The sequence below is a fragment of the Taeniopygia guttata genome, chromosome 9 (assembly GCF_048771995.1).
Source record: "Taeniopygia guttata chromosome 9, bTaeGut7.mat, whole genome shotgun sequence".
Lineage (NCBI taxonomy): Eukaryota > Metazoa > Chordata > Aves > Passeriformes > Estrildidae > Taeniopygia > Taeniopygia guttata.
Window position 1 is genome coordinate 18,982,803 of NC_133034.1, and position 18,857 is coordinate 19,001,659.

General features: G+C 38.7%; 1 protein-coding gene across 8 annotated transcripts in view; it reads right to left on the reverse strand.

Moving 5' to 3' along the window:
* Positions 1–18,857, reverse strand: part of LOC115496429 (uncharacterized) — a 266,317-nt gene that overhangs the window by 233,547 nt on the left and 13,913 nt on the right. For 7 of the 8 annotated variants that reach the window (XR_012057466.1, XR_012057463.1, XR_012057464.1 and 4 more), the window contains exon 2: positions 7,541–7,605. Coding sequence is in view for 2 of the 8 variants with exons in the window: in XM_072933607.1 (XP_072789708.1) it covers positions 7,541–7,605 (65 nt within the window). In the remaining 6 variants the exon portion in view is untranslated. The other variant, XR_012057470.1, reaches the window with a different exon arrangement.

Sequence of the window (18,857 nt, forward strand, 5' to 3'; positions counted from 1 at the left end):
CATTGCAAGAATAACCTAATGAAATTGCAAGCACGCACACAGGGAGCTGATGGAATCAAAGTTTCCTAACACTGTAATCTTTCCTTTCACAAGCAATGCTGTACCCACAGCAAGTATTTGCTATCTACAGTTATTATGTCAGTATAAAACACGTAACAGACCTTAAGTTTGGAATCCATCAATGTATTTTACTGCATTAATATCTCCCAACACAATATCCCTTTAAAATTACTATGTCTAGCTCTTTATTTTAATGGTATGATGTGACAGATCTTAAGGAATCTGTTCCAACCCAGTAACTCCTACTTTCACTCCCACCCAAACATTCAATCTGTGCATTACAGCTACTTTTCATTTTAGACCTCCTCTCTTTCATTTATCTGTAATAGGCTGAATTTACACGGCGAGTTCCTGAAAGCAAGCAAAAAAAGATGTTGTGTATTCTGTTTTAAATCAAATTCATTTTAACTTGGCTCTCTGCTGCAAATCCATTCAGGGTTTACACTGACTCAACAATTTCCTATATCTGCTTTTGCATGCTACCAATCCCCCCATACATTCTCTTGCATATGGAGACTGTGCTTTTTCCATACACAGAGACATATACTTGACTGGAAAAAACACTCAAAAGGACTTTTCTGTTGCAACACTTTTAAGCTGAAATTATTGAAGAAATTTATAAAAACCAAAAATGACACCTCAGCCCCTCGCCATGTGCATTTAACACAGGAAATCCAGATTACAGTTTCTGTTGCTTATTTTAATTTTTCCCTGCTTCAAACACCACAACACTTACAAGAGATTATTTAGTCTGCATACTGTTCTACAAAATAGCTTCCAAATTTCCCTTTTCTGCTTCTGACTTGGACTGAAAGCAGCATGTATCAGAAAATTCACACCTACCTGGCCTGATGGACCCCAGAGAGGCTGCACTTCAAAGCTCCCATGAGAAAAGGCTCAGAGATGCTCAGGCAGAGGAAACAGGAGACATTAGAGCACAAGAGCTGGCAGAACAGAGATCTCTCAAGGATTTGCTTCCTTAAACTATAACTGGGTATTTTTTGCACAAGGACAGGGTTTATACTCTCTGAATGCATAAGTCAATGAAATTTAACCACCTCCAGGCTTCTGACTCAGGAGGCACCACCACACACTGTCAGGTCTATCAACAGTGCAATCAAGATGGAACACAGTCTAATATTCTTAGTCCATTCTTTTTTATTTTTGAAACAAAGAATGATGAGAATTCTCATCACACATCTTGTGAACCACAGAATGGGCAACAACAATCACTTCTCACAGCAAACAAGCATCCCTGAAGTGGGCAAATAAGGTCCTGGAAGTGGATAAATATTTCCCAAGCTCTTCACACAGCTGCACCCCCTCCCTTTAGACTCAGAAGTATTTTACTGGCAGCACAACACTGAGTTCACAGATCTTCAAGGTTAAGTAAGGAAATAGTGCCATGTTATTATTAGCACATTTTCACAACACTCAAGACTTGCATTAGCCTCATAAAAAGTATTTAATTTGTTATTGCCCACGAATCTATCCTGCCTTAATCTCCTAAACTTAAATAGAACCTGTGATTATAAGATTGCCAGTCAGACATTATTATCCTGGTACAATTATTTCTGTGCACATACACAAGGCTAGTATAAAAATATTGTTCTGCTTTCACAGATAAAAGGCACAGAAACACCTAGAATCTCCAGTCAAGAACTGGGTCTGTTACTGAGTATATAAACAGACAGCAAAGCCACCAGTCCATGACCTAGAAAGCTCTCAGAGTTACACAGCAGTAAAGAAAGACAAGACAGTGTAGGAAAGGGATATAAAAAAATGGAAAAGTTAAAAAACCTAAAAGACATATTCTTGGTACATCATAACGTTCTTCAGTTTGAAATAAAAAGAACATGAAACATCCCTATAAACCTCTTGTCTAGCACTTTGATTATTTCAATCAAATTCTCCCCCCTGATACTTAAAGTACATCGCAAACAGGAATCTAAGATGCAGTTGCATACATAAAATGTATAATGTGCATAAAAAGCAAGATGAACGTGACATGTTATGATCTCAAAATTAGTTGCAGGGGTTTTGTCCACAACACAGAAACAGGGAAAGGACTTCACCCAACCAGTTTGTGCTTGCCCTTTAACAGACAGTATTTTTCTCAGGCTCAAAAGATATCTTTTCTTTGTCTAGTGGAAACTGATTGTAGAATTAGTGAAATTCAGCCACAGCTATCCCTCCCCATGCATTAAGACAGCAATTTAGCACCAGGTGCACTCTGTTTCAAAGAGAGGGGCTCCACTGTCTCATGCACAGTTAAGGAGTTGGATTAAGAGGCTACTGGAGCTCCAGGAAGATGCTGCCACAGCAGCAGGACTTTCCCTGCTGCCTCTCTAAGCCTCTGGCTCTTATTACACAGTGCCAAGGAACAACAGCTACACCACAAAAAACTGCTGCCATTTTTACCAGAAACAGACATTGCAATCTGCTACAGACTGTCCTTGTGACATGGATGTGATAAAGCAACAACATTTGGGATCTTTCTGCATGTAATTCACTGCCAACCAAAATTAACCACAGCTGAACTCAGGATAATTGATTTAAAACACTTTCTTTCCAAACAGGAAGAGCAAGCATGTGGAATATTTTTTTCATAATTCTTCAGGTTGAGTGGGAAGATGGGATGGGCAAAGGTGCTCAGAATATGGGATGGGCAAAGGTGCTCAAAATATGGGATGGGCAAAGGTGCCATTGTGGCTTTTCTGCACATTGTGGCCCAGGGACTGACTCTGTCTGGAGCCTTAGGTATCCCTGTGAGCAGGATACTCACTGGAAGAATGAAGAATGGATTATATCCAATAAAACACGGTGCCCTGGATGGCTATTCTAAATACCCCACCTTTTACAGACTGGCCACAGCAAAACTATTTTGCACAGAGTTATGTGTCTAAGTCAGAGTCACAAATACCATCTTCAGGGCTACAAGCACTTGATTCTGAAATGGACATGGCTCAGCATTTACAAAATGAGTGCAATCCTCCACTCCCTGAACCAGCTAGAAGGGATCACACTGGAGACCTCTGAGGTGAAAAGCAAGCTAGCAGTGTGAAAATCTTGAAGCAAATAGTACTTTTACATCTGAACCCTTTTTCAGAGGGTGGTTACAACACACCTTTCTTCTACAGCTCTGCTCTTATCTTCCAGCTTTCCAAGTCCAAGAAAATTATAAGTACAGAAAAATTCCATGTTGCTGTTGGTATGCCCTTAAAAATGGAGTCCCTGAAGAAGTTGAAGCCACAAATATTTATCTGTGTGTCTCCCCGATCTGCTTTATCAACCAGGAAAATAAAAAGACTAGAACCCCTAGTACCATTGTGCCACATATTTTACGACATTTGAAACAGCTAAATAGCAAACGATCAGTTTAAAAAGGTCTTCTCTATGCAGCAAAACTACAAGAATAATATTGAAACCTTTTTTCTCCCCCAGCTGGCAGGGAAGGGAAGAAAATATATTAAACCAGGCATTGCTGATAGGGGCAATGGCCACATTACTGCACTTACTCTCTACAACAAATTCCAGCGCTCTGCCCTCAGTGATTTTGCTCCAAAGGATAAAACTGGCAGAGAGTATTTTAAAGCAGTTATCCAAACTTCATTACTCTACAGGATGGCACCGTATTCTACAAGAAATTTGCAAATAAAAAGATAGTTTTCATCAGACTAGTCTGATGAAAACTTTATCTCTAGTCTTGTACATTCTTAGTTTGGGTGGATTAAAATGGGTGCTATAAAATAATTTATTGGACTGTTTTGTAGAGAGAAATACTCCAAGAACACATCTTTCTGTATCACCCTTCATATAACATGAAACATTTGCTACCCAAAATCAGACCAAATGACTAAATGGAATGTCCTTCTAAGTGCTCAAAGTAATATCAAGAATTTTGAGGTAATTTGCAGGTGCTCCATAAAACCACAAGGAATAAGCTGTTTAAAAACCCCCACCAAAAAAAAAATCACACAAAACCCTCCTAAAATAGACTTTATCACACAGTTCATGCTGAACAGCAAATCTTGTAATCATTACAGACCTGACTACACCAAACTCACAATGTATTGGAAATGCCATGAGTACAACAGAACTAAGTGACAACAATTGCATCTTTACCTGTACTTAAATGCATTGATCCTGCTGTCCCACCCCTAAATTACCATCAGAAGTTTGGAAGCATCCTGAGATATTTAGGGATGGACTTCATGGACTAAAAGGGACTTTCTTACTCTTACTTTACTTTTCATGTTGCTTTACTTTTCAGAGATCAGCAATGCCACAATCCCCCAGGCTGGATCACCGAGCATTGCCAGCAGAAAAACAGAACCAGGATTGTCCAGCAGCACTGCAGCCAGACCCTGGTTTGCTCATCAGTGCCTGAAGGGGAAATCTCACTTCAGTGCTTCAGAGGAGAAACTTGTATTTATTTTAGGTTCACCACACTGTGTTGTAACAACGGTGAGGAAAAACCAACTTAAAAAAATTACTGGTTTTAGGATAATATGAATACAGACATTGATTTATACTAAATGCAGCACTCAACCCTGGGAGAGTCAATCTAAAAGGTGGTCAGGACTCTGAGGAGAAGACCTGGGCACCGGGACATGGAAGGGTTAATGCCCTTTCCTTACCCCAGCAACATCCACCACTCTTAGAACTTCTCTTATCTCTTCCTCAACACTCTATACTCATTCCAATCCCCACATATTTCTGTAGCCTTTTTTCCTTTATCTCTTCTTCAAGGGACTCCTCTAGATGTGACACTGCCTAAATCTGCATTTCCTTATAATCTTTATGAGAATACAGCTCTCATAAGCTGCTATGTATATTCACTAAGGCTGAGTTCCTTTTAATGTTCAGTGACAAAAATTTATCTGGAAAGAAAAGTGTTCCTTGCAGGCAATGCAGAGCCCTAGCGGGCACATGAGACCCAGGACTATTGTCCTTTGTTCCCACCTCTCACTGTTTAGGATGATAAAAAAAATGCCATTGAAAATCTTTTCCAATCCCCATCCAACTCAGTCTCATTAAACACCCAAACCATCTGATTAAACACCTTAGGGCAGTAGAATTATTGATTGTTTTCAACAGTCACCTCAACAGACACAGCAGCTCACCCATGGATCTGCTAACCTGTCACAGTGTACATTTCCTTGTTCAGTTTATGCTGCACTGGATTATGTTCTCTAACAGAGGAAGTACTTGTTAACTCATTAAATAACTTCAGTCCCCCATTTTATTGTGTCATTAATGTAGGCTCCTCTCAAGAATTCAAATCACAGACTATAAAAATTATGCATATCAATTAAGTATACATTCTCAAAAATGAAGCATTTTTTTGTTGCTATGAGCCTTTCCTGCAATAAAGCCTTCCCAACAGATGATTAAAATTATGAAGACATTTATTTAAAAAAATTACTGCAAGCAATTTATTATGCTAATTCCTCATACTCTAATGCAAAATATGCTTCAGCTTGAAAAGTTCAAACATAAAACTTGGCATCTCAAAATCAAGCACAGCTGAAGATTCTCCTGTAAAATCTAACCCTCGTGTAAGAGCCTTACAGTGGTTTACAAACATTCAGCCACAAATGCAATGCTGCCACTGAGTGCAACTCCCTGTAGGGAAAAGTTTAGAGAGTATCCACAAATATACATAAAGAACAGGGGCAAAGTCAGAGCTCCATTCAGCCCTCTCTTCCCAATTCAAGCCATTTGTACTACTTACAGAGCTCATGAGAGGGAAAAGATTACATCAAGAAAAATATATAATCTCTATATAACTCTGAATACTTATATCTTGACAGGTCACAAAACTTCTTGAGCAGGCTGGTGCTGCATTGTGGTATGAACACAAGCCTTGATATACAGATAAGACCATGATGGACCTTATCTTGCTTTGTAATTGCTTCATTTGTTAAATAATCAATTAAAACCCAATAGGTTGGACAAAGTCTTTGATGAAGATTATGTCTTAAAAGTTTAAGAGGGTATAAAGGAGAAAGAACAGAAAACTAAACAAAGACTAATTATGATTTTTAAACAGGGGAGGGAAGGAGAAAATTATTTACCAAGAGAAGTGCCCTATGACATTGGAATGCCAGCCAAGGAAAACAGAGATTCTTAAATTATCTAAATGACATGATCCAAACAAAATCAATCACTTGTGTCTTTGTTCCCCCACTCAGCCTTAGAAAAGTTTCCCATTAAGGCATTTATTTATCCTGCGCTTCTCAGGGTAGAAAGTCCAATGGTCTGCTAAGAATATCACAGAGCAGAATCATTAAAAATTCACCAATTTCTTCATCAATAATAAATACATGAAAAAATGGTAGAAAATGACAAAATATACAGCAGTGACAGCTCCAGAAAAAGTTTTTTGGAAATTTTCCATGTTTGCTGTTTTATAAGTCAGTCATTAGGAGGCAGCAAATGGCTCAAAACCATGTGAGAAAACAAATCCTGAAGGAAATTGAAAGTGAATAGGACAGTAAGAACTAGGAGTGGGAAATTAATTCAGCCACAAAAGTAGCTTTTTGACATTTTCCACTTCAATCAGATGTCAGGGTATGTAGAAGAAAATACTCTAAGATATTTGTTAAATAATTTGGCATCTAATTAATGGAAACCACACTCAAACTTTAAAAGGTTGACTTGGGATTTTTGGTAATGTTAAAAAGCAAAAGACTTATCCCAGCCTGTTTCCTATGCTCTGTTTTTTAAGGGATATCACAACGTTGTCCACACATGTGCATAAGGAACACAAAATAAATCATGTCTCATCCCATTTCATCTAAAATAAAGAGTTTATAACAGAAAATTCAGAGTTCTACATTATTTACAAGCTTTGCCTTTCAAAGAAAAAATCTAAAAGCCCCTGTGATTTTACCAGTGCTTCATCAACAACAATAATCAGATTTAAATCAGTAACAATCATACCTCTCTCTTCCTATCATAATACAGCACAAGTCAAGGTATAAATAACGTGAGACGCTTTCTTAAAAATGAAAATTAACACCAAAATTTCTACTATGAGTGCCAACATTTCTGTAAATTGCCGGTCATATTTTATATTGTGCAGCCAGGAAGCTGTTTTTAAATGCATTAATATCCTGAATCAAAACAGAATTGGAAAGGGAGAAACATTTTGCATTCTAAGCAAGCCTGTAAATAGGAAAAGATTAAAATGTGGGCTAGGCTTGCTCACATCATTGCATACAACATGCAAATTAATGTTTATTTCTCAAGCTGTTTTATCTTCAGCACAGGACAATGCACTTATTTCTAGCTCACTAAACAGTTATAGTAAGTAACAGAGATGATAAGCATTAAACCACATCAATATTTCTCATTAATACATTTATACAGCTGTATAACATCCTTAAAATACTGAATTTGCAATTAATCAATAATTCTCAGCTTTTTCATATCAATCATAAAATACAAATAATAAAAAAAGGCTTAAACTTACTATTTGTTACGTGCTCACACTGTCCTGTGGTCTGAGTCAGTGGGAAATAATTACCCCTAGGAAATCTGGTAAGCAGAAAAACAATAAAAATAAATATTAGCATGCCAAAAAGAATAAATTCAGCTTTCCTGCAAGTATTTTTCCTCATAATACTTCACAGGCATGGTTTAAAAAAAAAAGGAAAAAGAACCACAAAAAGCAAAGTTGAAAAAATATATATACACATTTAAAACATAGTCCAGCAGTGTTCAAGGATCCTTGCCTCTCAAACTTTAAAGCAGCACAGACAAATGTTGAGATGCCTATAATAGAACAAAAATCCAAGTTCTCAATCACTAGTTACGCAGTATGTGTCAGTAAGGAAGACAATTTCCAAAATAATGATTAATGTATTATCCAGATTTTTTCCTCTCTCTCTTTTCCCCTTCCCATTCAGGTTTTTCTTCTTATAAAATGCACATAGGTTTTTTCTTCCCTGTACCCTGACTCAGGCCTGGCTTTGAAATGCATTTCAATCTCTCAACACAGACTGCTTTCACTGCATTTAGAGTCCCACCAAGGCCCAGCTTTAAAAGCTACTGATTCTTTTTTTCTTTAGCCTTCCTCACAAAGGAAGGGTATTTTGTAAATTACCAGCTCGTTCAGATCAACAAAAGGTACTTTCATAGAAAGCCCCATTTGATTTTGCTCAAATTTGATTACAAGGATGGAGAAAAGGAAAGGAAGTCAAAAAGAAAAACCCCAGATGGCTTTTTCATTCATCTCAGTGAATGAGCTTTATCTGTGCCTTTTGAAACTGTAGCAGTGGAAAAGCATTTCTGTTGGCTTAAAAAACTTGACAAAAATTATTGGTTTGCCATTTCTCATGTAACTGCCATTGGGAACTGGATGAAAAGACTTTTTCATGGGATCGCCTGCTTGGATCAAAATAATGGAGATTAGGTATTTCATTATAAATTACAGTGGGAGATAGAGCAGGCTGTCATATTAATAGCAACCTGCTCATGGCCTTCAATGGTAGCTATTCTCCTAGACAAAGGACCAAGGGGGTTGTCTATTGAACTTGTACTTTAGGCCTGATCAATTTTCCATCATCAAGGCAAAAGGTGAGGTGACTAACAAAAGAATTCACACATGACTGACCTCATAAGCCTATAGATAAAACAGCTTAAAGAAACAAAACACATCCTGAAATTATGGGTGATAAACTGTATAAAGGAAAAAGAAGAAGATAAATGATAGAAAAAGGGAAAGAGCACGTGGTCTATAATTCTCCCTCCCTTAGGTGAATGGACATATTAAAAGCTACTTGTTTTCAGCTGCAGATAATTGCAGCCTTTGCTTTTGCCATGTTCTGCCTTAAATCCTTCCATGTACTTTTTCATCCAAGACTTTTCCAGTAATTTCATTCACGAGTAACCACAGCACCGAGTTTAACATAGAACTTCCCAGAGCTGTAGCTGCACACAGGATTACACACAACATCACAGGCAGGAAGGTGTTACACAGGCATTACACTTATAATCAAATTACAGGAATAGCTCAGAACCCTTGAGTTGCTATCCTTTTATACAAAACCTTGCTAATTATGGGAAACTTGGACATCTGAGCTATACAGGAACAACACCTCACAGAGTTCGAAAGTCTTGATGTATTTCTCTTTCACGAAGATGCCACCCAATTTTATACAGAGTGCAAAACAGCATTTAAAATGCTCCTAATATATTTAGGTAGCCTTATAAGTGTATTATTTGAATTTTTTGTCCTGCTCCCTAGGAGATGAAGACCCTTCTATAGCATCAGCATTGGGCTTTGCCTCTCAGGAAGAGATTCAGAGGGTGAAACCTTCACTCCCCTGAAGCCAAATACATGGCAGCAAAATATTCTCTGATCTCTGTCAGGATCAACATTCCCTCCAGTTCTTTGCAGAAACTCAACTACCCAGAAAACTTTTATGCATGGAACTATGGCTCTAGATACATCTTGACTCTGTAGGAATTTCCCATAAGCTGTTAAAATTACATATGCTAAATAGGGCAAAACTGCAGAAGCATGCAAATTCTTGCATTTGACAGCCAAAACATGAGTTAATGCAGCTGAGAACCCCTTCCAGGCTGCTAGCAGCAGCTCAGGTGTAAATGGCACCACACTCTACCTGCAGCACCCCATGGGAGAGGACAGTGGTCTAGAATTTGGTTTCAAGCTCCAGCTACACAAGCACCAGGAGGCTGGTGTGTGCCAAGTTTTCAGAGATATTTAGGAATTTCTCCTTTTAGCTCTAGCACTGCAGTGATACTGCAGTTGCACAAATAAAGCTAGTCACTGACTCATGGCCCTTTGCCACAGATCCACCTATCAGCACAGCAGTATTTATGTAAAGACATTTAAATAATTCAGGCTAAAAAGAAGCATATTTTACTGAGCTGAGATTCAGAAACAGCCAGACAGAACACATGGGAGGCTACAAACTGGGTGCAGGGAAGGAACTTCTGAGCCATAACTTTGCTGCAGAAGCCAACGGATTGTTGAATTACAGAGTCCTACTGAAAACAAATATACATTCATTAGCACAGAGAAATATTAAATAATTCACTGTAAACACTTTCTGGAAGCAGAGACAAGATGAAGACAAGCAAAATAGCAGCAGTGTGTATTAAGTTTTGGCTGCCAGCACAAAAATCCAGAATTAAGTGACAGAGCACACACAACCCCAAGCAGCTCAGATACATGAGATCATTGATGAAACCCTAGTGGTAATAATATCTTTCCATTATTCCAGAGATCTACTGATGATTACTAAATGATTAGCAATTAATCCCAACTTTATATCTTCTGTGAGGGGCTCTACTGAGTAGTTACAGAGGAAAGAGCTCTTGTAATCATTGTAGATAACACTCTGAAAATATTGCCTCTGTGCTCAGTGGCGCTGAAAAGACAAACTGAATATTAAGAGCAATTTGAGAAAAAATACAGACCAGCAAAAAACACATTTTGTGATAGCATCAGCATAATTTGAGTATCCCATATTAAAAGGCAGGAGCAAGGCAACAGATCAAAAAAAACCACATAGATGTATGTCATTTTCAAAGGAAAACATTAGGCAAGCACTGACTGCCACTAAGACACAGACAAACTTGAGCCACAGAGCATTTACTCTTTATGTTAAGAGACTATTTCTATATTACAAGTTTAGATATTGCTGTGTACCTACTTCTGGGTAGAAGATCCAATAACTGGCCTAAGGAGACAGAAGCAGTAACATTTGAGATTATTTTTTGTGACTGCAAAGCATGGTTGATACAAAGGATGGCTTCATATTTGATAATTGTCAAATAGCAAGCCCCTGTAATAACCAGAATTGATGTATCTTAAAGCAGCTTTCATGAGAATTTGTGAATAGTTATTTTACTTTTGAATGATAACTTATGTTAATCAAAATTATATTTCTCAGATAAATGAGCAAAACTCTTTCTAAGCTTAGCCTTTGCATTTTGTGCTCTGGTAAGACTCAATATGTTTGGGCATACTGATTCCAGGGAAACAGCATCAATGCCAGTGACACCAAAATTAATTTGGAGAGAGCACTCTGACTATGAATGTCCAGCCAGGTAATGCAATTATAAAATATGTGTCCACATAGTAGGCCAAGACAATCACAACCTTGAGAATAACTCCCCTCATAGACATGCTAGAAATGACATGCTAGAGATGGGTACAAAAGCCCTTACACGTGCAAAAAGTATGTCAGCTATAGAAGGAGGAGGCAAAAAGCCTAGATATTTTCATTTTCTTTATTTTTTCAGTTTGTAAGTCGCCTAAAAGGAAACCAGGAAATGAGTAAGTGAGCATGGATTCGTCAAGAGCAAGGCACAACAAAGTAACAAGTCTTGAGAAATAACTGATGCCACATTTCATGATTTTAAAAATACTTTGATCATCTTTGCACAGGACTTTATCCTGATAAAGCCAAGAAACATCATGTAAACACTGTTACTACATGTGGTATTCACATGCACTCTGAACAGAGGGAGCTTTAGCTTTCTCAGGATTTTTCCTGAGAGAAGCAGAGAAGAGAATCAAAACAATTCTTATCTCGTTCACTGCTCTCTGTCTGTGCCCATGGGGAATGTGGTATGGAGACTGTTTACCCAAGGTGATTCTTGATTGGATTCTGGTGATGGTGGTTTGGATTCATTGACCAGTTAAATCCACAGCCGTGACTCAGGAGAGAGTCACAGGTTTTCTAGTTAGGGATAGTTCTTGTTAGTGTAATATAGTTATAGTATAATATAGTTTAATAAAGTAATAAATTAGTGTTCTGAAATCATTGGAGTTCAGAGCTCATTCTTCTCAGGCATTGGGGGTCATTTTTACAATAACTACAGGGTAAATAGCACAGAAATAAAACTGTGCCATAGCTAGCAGTGTCTACAAGGAAAAAGGCAGCTAATGGAGCCAGCCCTTGGCCAGCACTGAACCCAGCACCATTCTGTATTTTCATCATTAATCTGGATGTCAGAAGAGGGACTGCTCCCATAACCCTTCATGGAATCGCAGAATGACTGAGTTAGAAGGGACCCACAAGGATCACTGAGTCCCATTCATTGCTGGCACTGCACAGGGCAATCCCAGAAATCCCACCATGTGCCTGGGAGCACTGGAAGATGAGTCTAAACTGGGACCATCTGCAGGCACACTGGGAGACACAATTAGAGCCCAAAAAGTCTCAATAGAAATGGTTTGCAGAAGATGAAGTGTGACTCAAGGGTAGCTGCATTATTCTCACTCTCAGAAATAATGAACTGCAGAAACGTAAGCTGGAAACAGCACAACAGTTCTGCACTAAAGGATCTGGATCAGAAGCTAAGCCTGAATCCACAAAGCTATTGCCAATAAAAGCAGGTATCATACTGGAAGCCTCATAGCCCGAATAAAGCAGGCACTGAATGCCATTTGAAATCATCTCTTTGCTTTACCTGCTTTTGACAGATTACTGTTCAGCTGTGGACAGTGGCTGCAGATTAAAAAATGATGGTAATTTGTAAGAGCAGCAGTCTAGAAAACAATCTGCAAGACTGAAACATTGGACCTTATTCTAAAAAAGACCTCAAAAAACATCATTATATAACAAAAATATGCACTTCTATTCTAAAAGTAGATCTTTGAGTTAAACATTAAAAAAAAACTTTGCAGAATTAAAGACAAACCTGCAAGGAAAATAAAAAAATCCTATGTAGCTTTGAAAACCAGTTAGAAAAGTGTCTGCCAAGAATGGTTTAGTTAGATTCTGTACATAAGATAATTTCTTGAATTTTTTCCCAGACTCTTTTCCACTTACTTTATCTTATGGTAATCATAAACCACAAAAGTAGCTGAAAATATAAATTTTACCAAATCCTGTGAAACCTATTAAATAAGTCAAGATTTAAAGTTACTTTTTCTCAAAATTTTATAAAGCCAGAACACTGTCTAAGCCAAACAGATTCAGTTATGTCCCTGTCCCATTTTTATTCCAAGGGGTAGTAGCACTTTTTTAGCTCTCTTCCTAAACCTTCTCCTTTCCCTTCTGAACTTTCAGCTGCATGACCCAAACATGAAACTTCATTGCATGTGCCTTTGAACTTATGGAATGAGAATTAACCTTCTCATAAAGGATTACAGCATCAAGTCAAAAATCCCCATACATTATAAAAATCTGCACCAATAGCCTGAAGGAGTTATTCCAATACATGAAGACACAATGGGGAGCAATCCTAATTCTTGAGAAGTATTAGATACTACTTAAGCAAATGAAATAAAGATCCCTCTCCTAATAACCTCTGTCCATGTCAAACTTAAACTAACAGTATGGTCTCATGGTTATCTTTAATTGGAATTCTCTGTTCCAGCCTCACACAAGTGATTTCCACATCCTGACAATTGCAGGTTCAATTACCATGACAACACAGACACATAATTATACACATGCTTTGAAAGCCAATGTGGAGGAGCAGAAAGCATCCAGAGAACTTTGTGTGCATTACCTGCATGCTGGACAAACACACACCCTGAGTAGAGTGCAGGTTTTTTAAATGTATTTTTACAAGGGTCCATAACAGTCAGCAAAATAGTGAATTAAATTTATTTGAATTTAATAAAACATAAGTTAGACAACAATGTTACCTCAAACATAATTTTATCCTACTCCATGAGAAAAACCTCAAGAAGTTAACAAAAAAAAAAACCCTTTCCTATGCAGCTCAGATTTTGAATATTGATTTAATATAATTATAAATACTTCTAGGTTGTTTCAGTCTGTGTGCCCATTTAGTGCTAATTTTTTATCCATATGGTGTTATCAACAAATATTGCAGTTATCAGCTATTATCAGCTGTGGGAGCTTCTAATTTAATAAAAGACACCTTTGGAGGGCTGAAGTCACCAAACTCATTAAGCAGGACACTGAAGTTGGCAGCTTAGCTGGGCATTAGTTTCAGCTCTTGAGCAGGGAGGAGAGTATATTACTGCACTTGTGAGAAACCAGGCCAATCCATCACATTCTATCAGTGCACTGCTCCTCACTGACACAGTGTTTTGCAATGCAGGAAAAAAAAATAATTTTTGCTGTAAAATGTCAAAGTGAAATGGAGTTATGACTTCAGAAGCATAGGAGTGGGCACTGACTATTTTGCATAGAAAAAGCACACACCTTTTCCAGCTCTGGTTTGTCAGCAGAAGGAATTTGGCCTCTGCTCCCAGAATCAGAGCAGAAGCTGTCAGCATTGGGGCTTGGCTCCAATGGCTGGTGGATGGGAGCTGACTGTCACTGTTAATTTGTTATCTTACCGTAAAACTTTCATAACTTCTCTCTGTATGTTCTCATGGGCAGCTCCTGGCAGCACTGACTTCTTTTCTCTTCCTTCTGCTTGGCTGGCTGACTTCTTCCTGTCACAAACACCGGACCCCCTCTGTCCATAGCAGCACACACTAACCCTTCCTGTCCCTAACATGAACACCTGACCCCCTCTGTCCCACAGCACATCCAACTGACTCCAACCCCCTCTCAACCAGCTAACCCCCTATTTCATAACTCCCATCCTTATTGGACCATCTTTATTGGACACAGCTGTGCCCTATTAAAGGCAAGGCTGTTCCTGCTCTTTGGTAATTAGTACAGCTGCAACTCCTCAGGGGTAAGATTGCCTTCAGCACTGTCTCTGTTCTACAGTCCATCCTCCGACAAGAAGCTCCTTGTTGGTGACATTGAAAGCTCACCAGTACATGGCAGCAGCTATGATATTCCCATTTTCCCAAATTGTTGTCCTAAAGGAGCTTGAGCAGGTAACAAACCTCAACCAGAAATAGGAAATAGAACTCACCTTGCTGATGTCAAAGAGCAGCACTTACATTATTAAATGGATAAGAGTATTTATATGCCTTACTTGTCCACAAGAATAGAATGAATGTGCTTGAATGCCCTTCAGAAAATGATACAGAAAAGAAAATCCCACACAGGTATGAAAACATTAAACACACACTTCCACTGAGGGAGAAAAGAAGACAGGACATTCTGAGTTCATTTAAATGAATGAAAATACTCTCCTGGACCTTTAATATCAGAGATAAGAACCAAAGAAAGTGAGCTAGAGTAAGAAAGAGGGATGTAATTTCTAGAGTAATCACTTAAAATAGACTTCATCCAGTCTTGCTGTGACTAAACAAGTGTCTTTCATGATGCAAGAGAGAGCAGAGGGACTGGGAATTCACTGAGAGTGCCTCTGGGAGAGTGCACGTCATCACAGAGTTTAACCTCCTCTATGCCCACACAATTCCCAACAACCCAGAAGGAGATTCTGTGGAAGTTATTCAAGGTGATCACTTCAAGCCTCCCAAACACTGAAACCAAGGCTCCACCACCAAGGTAGGGGGTCTCTCAACATGCAGCCTTCGAGTACAAGAAAGATGTCCAGACATTTGGCAACAAAGTGCATTTTACCCTTCATGTAGTAAGCAGGAAAAAAAGTATTTATGTTCTAACTTGGCTGTATAAACCCAAACATCTCAATATTAATATGCCATATTCACCAAATTTGGGAGGTAACACCATTTGACCAGGCAAAATGTTCAGATCACAAATCAACAAATCAAGTTGTTAAATGACTAAGAAAAAAGAGAGCATTAAAAAAAGTTTGCAAATGCCAGAAGAGAACTAATAGCTTTGCAAGCAAAGAACCAAGAAAATTATCAAACATTTTAAACAAAATAAATTAGCATCCCATAAGCTGCAATATTGTTCAAACCTTTTGATAAAGTTAAGTAGATGTGAAATAATAGATAACAAGGTCTCAGTCTTACATGTTTCTGCCATGGGTAAGGCTGAGATAATTATCATGCATTTCTAATACAATGTACTTACAGGTGTAGTATGTTTTCTCACCTGTATGTAAGGGCTAACAAGGGTAATTGTAAACAGAAATTCATAGTTTAAAAAACCCAAAAATTAATTTAGCTAAAGAGTGTACTTCTTGGGAAGTATGATGAAAATAACACTTAAAAAACTTTCTGTAACTATAAGTTTAAGAGTTTGCAGATCCTTTGGAAATTTCTTAGATTACCAAAGCAAACATAATCCTTATGAAGAAAAAATAAAACAGAACAAACAAATAAACAAAACAAAACCCAAAACAGAAAAAACACCACAAAATAATCCCATTAAGCTTTCTGACTCCTTCCGGTGTTTAAATTCATCACACATGAAAACACCTTTTCTCCTTCCTACTGGCACTGGTCTTTTCCCATATCCTCTCTATGGAAATCCCAGCCAAAGAATGACAACAGGGTCTGCAAAAGAAATTGCAAAGTCTGCTTTACTTTTTTTTTTTCATAATATTTTTTATTCTTATTATTTAAAAAAGAAATTTAGAACAGAATTTTTATCCTTAGTATTCCTCTGGATCTTGAGCATCTTCCAAACATTTTCACAGCATATATTAAAGAAATAACACACATTGGGATGGTTGTATTTTAGCAGAGTTTCAGTCATTATCATTGAACTCTAATTCCTCCACAAAGACTGTGTTAATGTTTCTTTGAACAATTTCATCACATTAATGAATTAAAAAGATTTTGCTGTTTTTTAAATTGTGACTGGAACAGCAGTTTGACATCAGAATGATGAATTTAACCATCTTTCTGATTACCATGCCAAATTTTACATTCCCTGGGCACTTGAGGTAATGTCTGTTCTTATCCCATAATCCATAAAACTTCAGTTATTTCTGTTACTAATCTTTTATGAGAAAGTTTTGGTCTCCAGTAGATTTCTGTATCATAAAAGAGGCCTGTTTTCCTTGCATGAAGAATTCAAGGGTTAAGAACAGCCACAGAAATGTTTGATCTGAAGATCTTATGCCGAGCTTTGTTTTTAAATTTTTCAAGTATTTAAAACTTTTAAGGTATATGGAAGTAGCATGCCTAATTATAATTATAGGCATGGTGTCTCTATCAAGCACAGAGACAGAAAATAGAACATGGATCATGCTGAGTGGGAAGGGACCCACAAGGATCATGAGTCCAGCTCCTGGCCCCGCACACACACCCCAGGATTCACACCCTCTGCTCCTTGAGCCCTCTCAGGCCTGGCTGTGACCACTTCCCTGGGGACCCTGCTCCACTGCCCAACCACTCTCTGGGTGAAGAACATTTTAAAAACATTTTCCTTGCGTCCAACCAAACCTCCCCCAACTCAGCTCCATGCCATTCCCTCAAGTTCTAACAGTGGCCACCAGAGAGAAGAGATTGGTACCTGCCCCTCCACGTCCCGTGTGAAGAAGCTGCAGAGCCCCATGAGGTCTGAGCTCAGTCTCTTCTCCAGGCTGAACAGACCCAGTGGCCTCAGCCACTCCTCATACATTTTTTTACATACATATATTTACCTCATACAGCTTCAGCTCCTTCAAAAACATTGGGAATTTTTTTTCCTGGCCTCCTTTCAATATCAGTGCAATGGTACCTCCTGCCATCATCAGCTATAATGATAATTCCTAAGGCCACCCCTCCTTCCTCTGTAACCCAGCTTTCAAAACAAGCATTAGGTTAGAAAAACAATTCCTTTTCAGCTTAGGGAAGGAGAGAGCAGCACCACCTGTACAGAGTGTGGGTGGTGAGGGCAGTGGGGTCTGCCTGGACACCGCTGGTTCCCACCAGCCACAACCAGTCCCAAAAATGAATTCAAGAATGGGTAAAACACTGCCTGGAGAGGTTTTCCTCTCAGCACTGAGGAAAAAGAGGTAGAGAAACAGCCCTGCCAGGGCACATGTCAGTGATAACTGGGGAGGAAGAGGTGCTGTGGGACTCCTTTTCCACCCCTGGGACACGGGGTTGTCCCCTTGCAAACCACACAGGATCAGACACCCACATGCACACCTGGCAACTAAACAGCATTCCCAGCAGGGTCAGGCTGTACCTTTGGACAATTTTAATGGGATAATGAATTCAAAGGGTTTTGCCATTTTCTGTGCAGTGACAAAATCACCAGATTGCTTGATGTCACAACAGATAATTTAGCCAGCTCCCAATCAATCATTTGTAAAAGTTTATATTCACTGAGAATTATAATGTGCTTGTCAGAGACCTCTGGTAATTTTACTATGCTGTCAAAAAGGTGTCTTGGATGGGAAACTGCTCAGGTAAAATTGCATTTGGCAAATGTATGAAATCAGCATTGCCAAGAAAACTTGGCACCACTGCATTCCTCATGGGAAGGGGGGCTGTGGTCCCTTCCTGGCAGCTCCACTCTGCTGCTCCTTCCCTCCCCACAGGTTTCCCCTGCCCCAGCCTGGGTCCCTCCTCAACCTGCAGCCCTCCCAGGACAGCTCTTCATGTCTCCAGGATAAACTTGGTCCAGAACACGCTCTCCATGGACACACAGCTCACTCAGAGTGCCAGACTGCTGGATATTCCCTGAATGTTCCTCACAAGCCTTGAACAGAAAAATTTAAAATATATCTTTAGCTGCTGCTGAAAAGTAAGGTCCTTTATTTTCTGCCATCCTTCTCCACTACTCTGAGACAAGATTTTACAACATAGAGAACTAGTAGATTATGGTCTGAAGTAAATCCCACAAAAGAACAGTGTGGAAGAGTACAAAGACAACTTGCCAGGGCATTTATGTCTTCTACTTAAGCCTAGAAACACAGAATAAGTATATATATATATATATATATATATAGCCTCCCAAAAGGCTGAAAATAGTAATAGGCAATCCCAGTGGCTGGAGATGCTGCCTGCAGAGAGTGTGCTCCTGTTCTGAAATCACAGAGGGAAAGGAAAGGTCCTT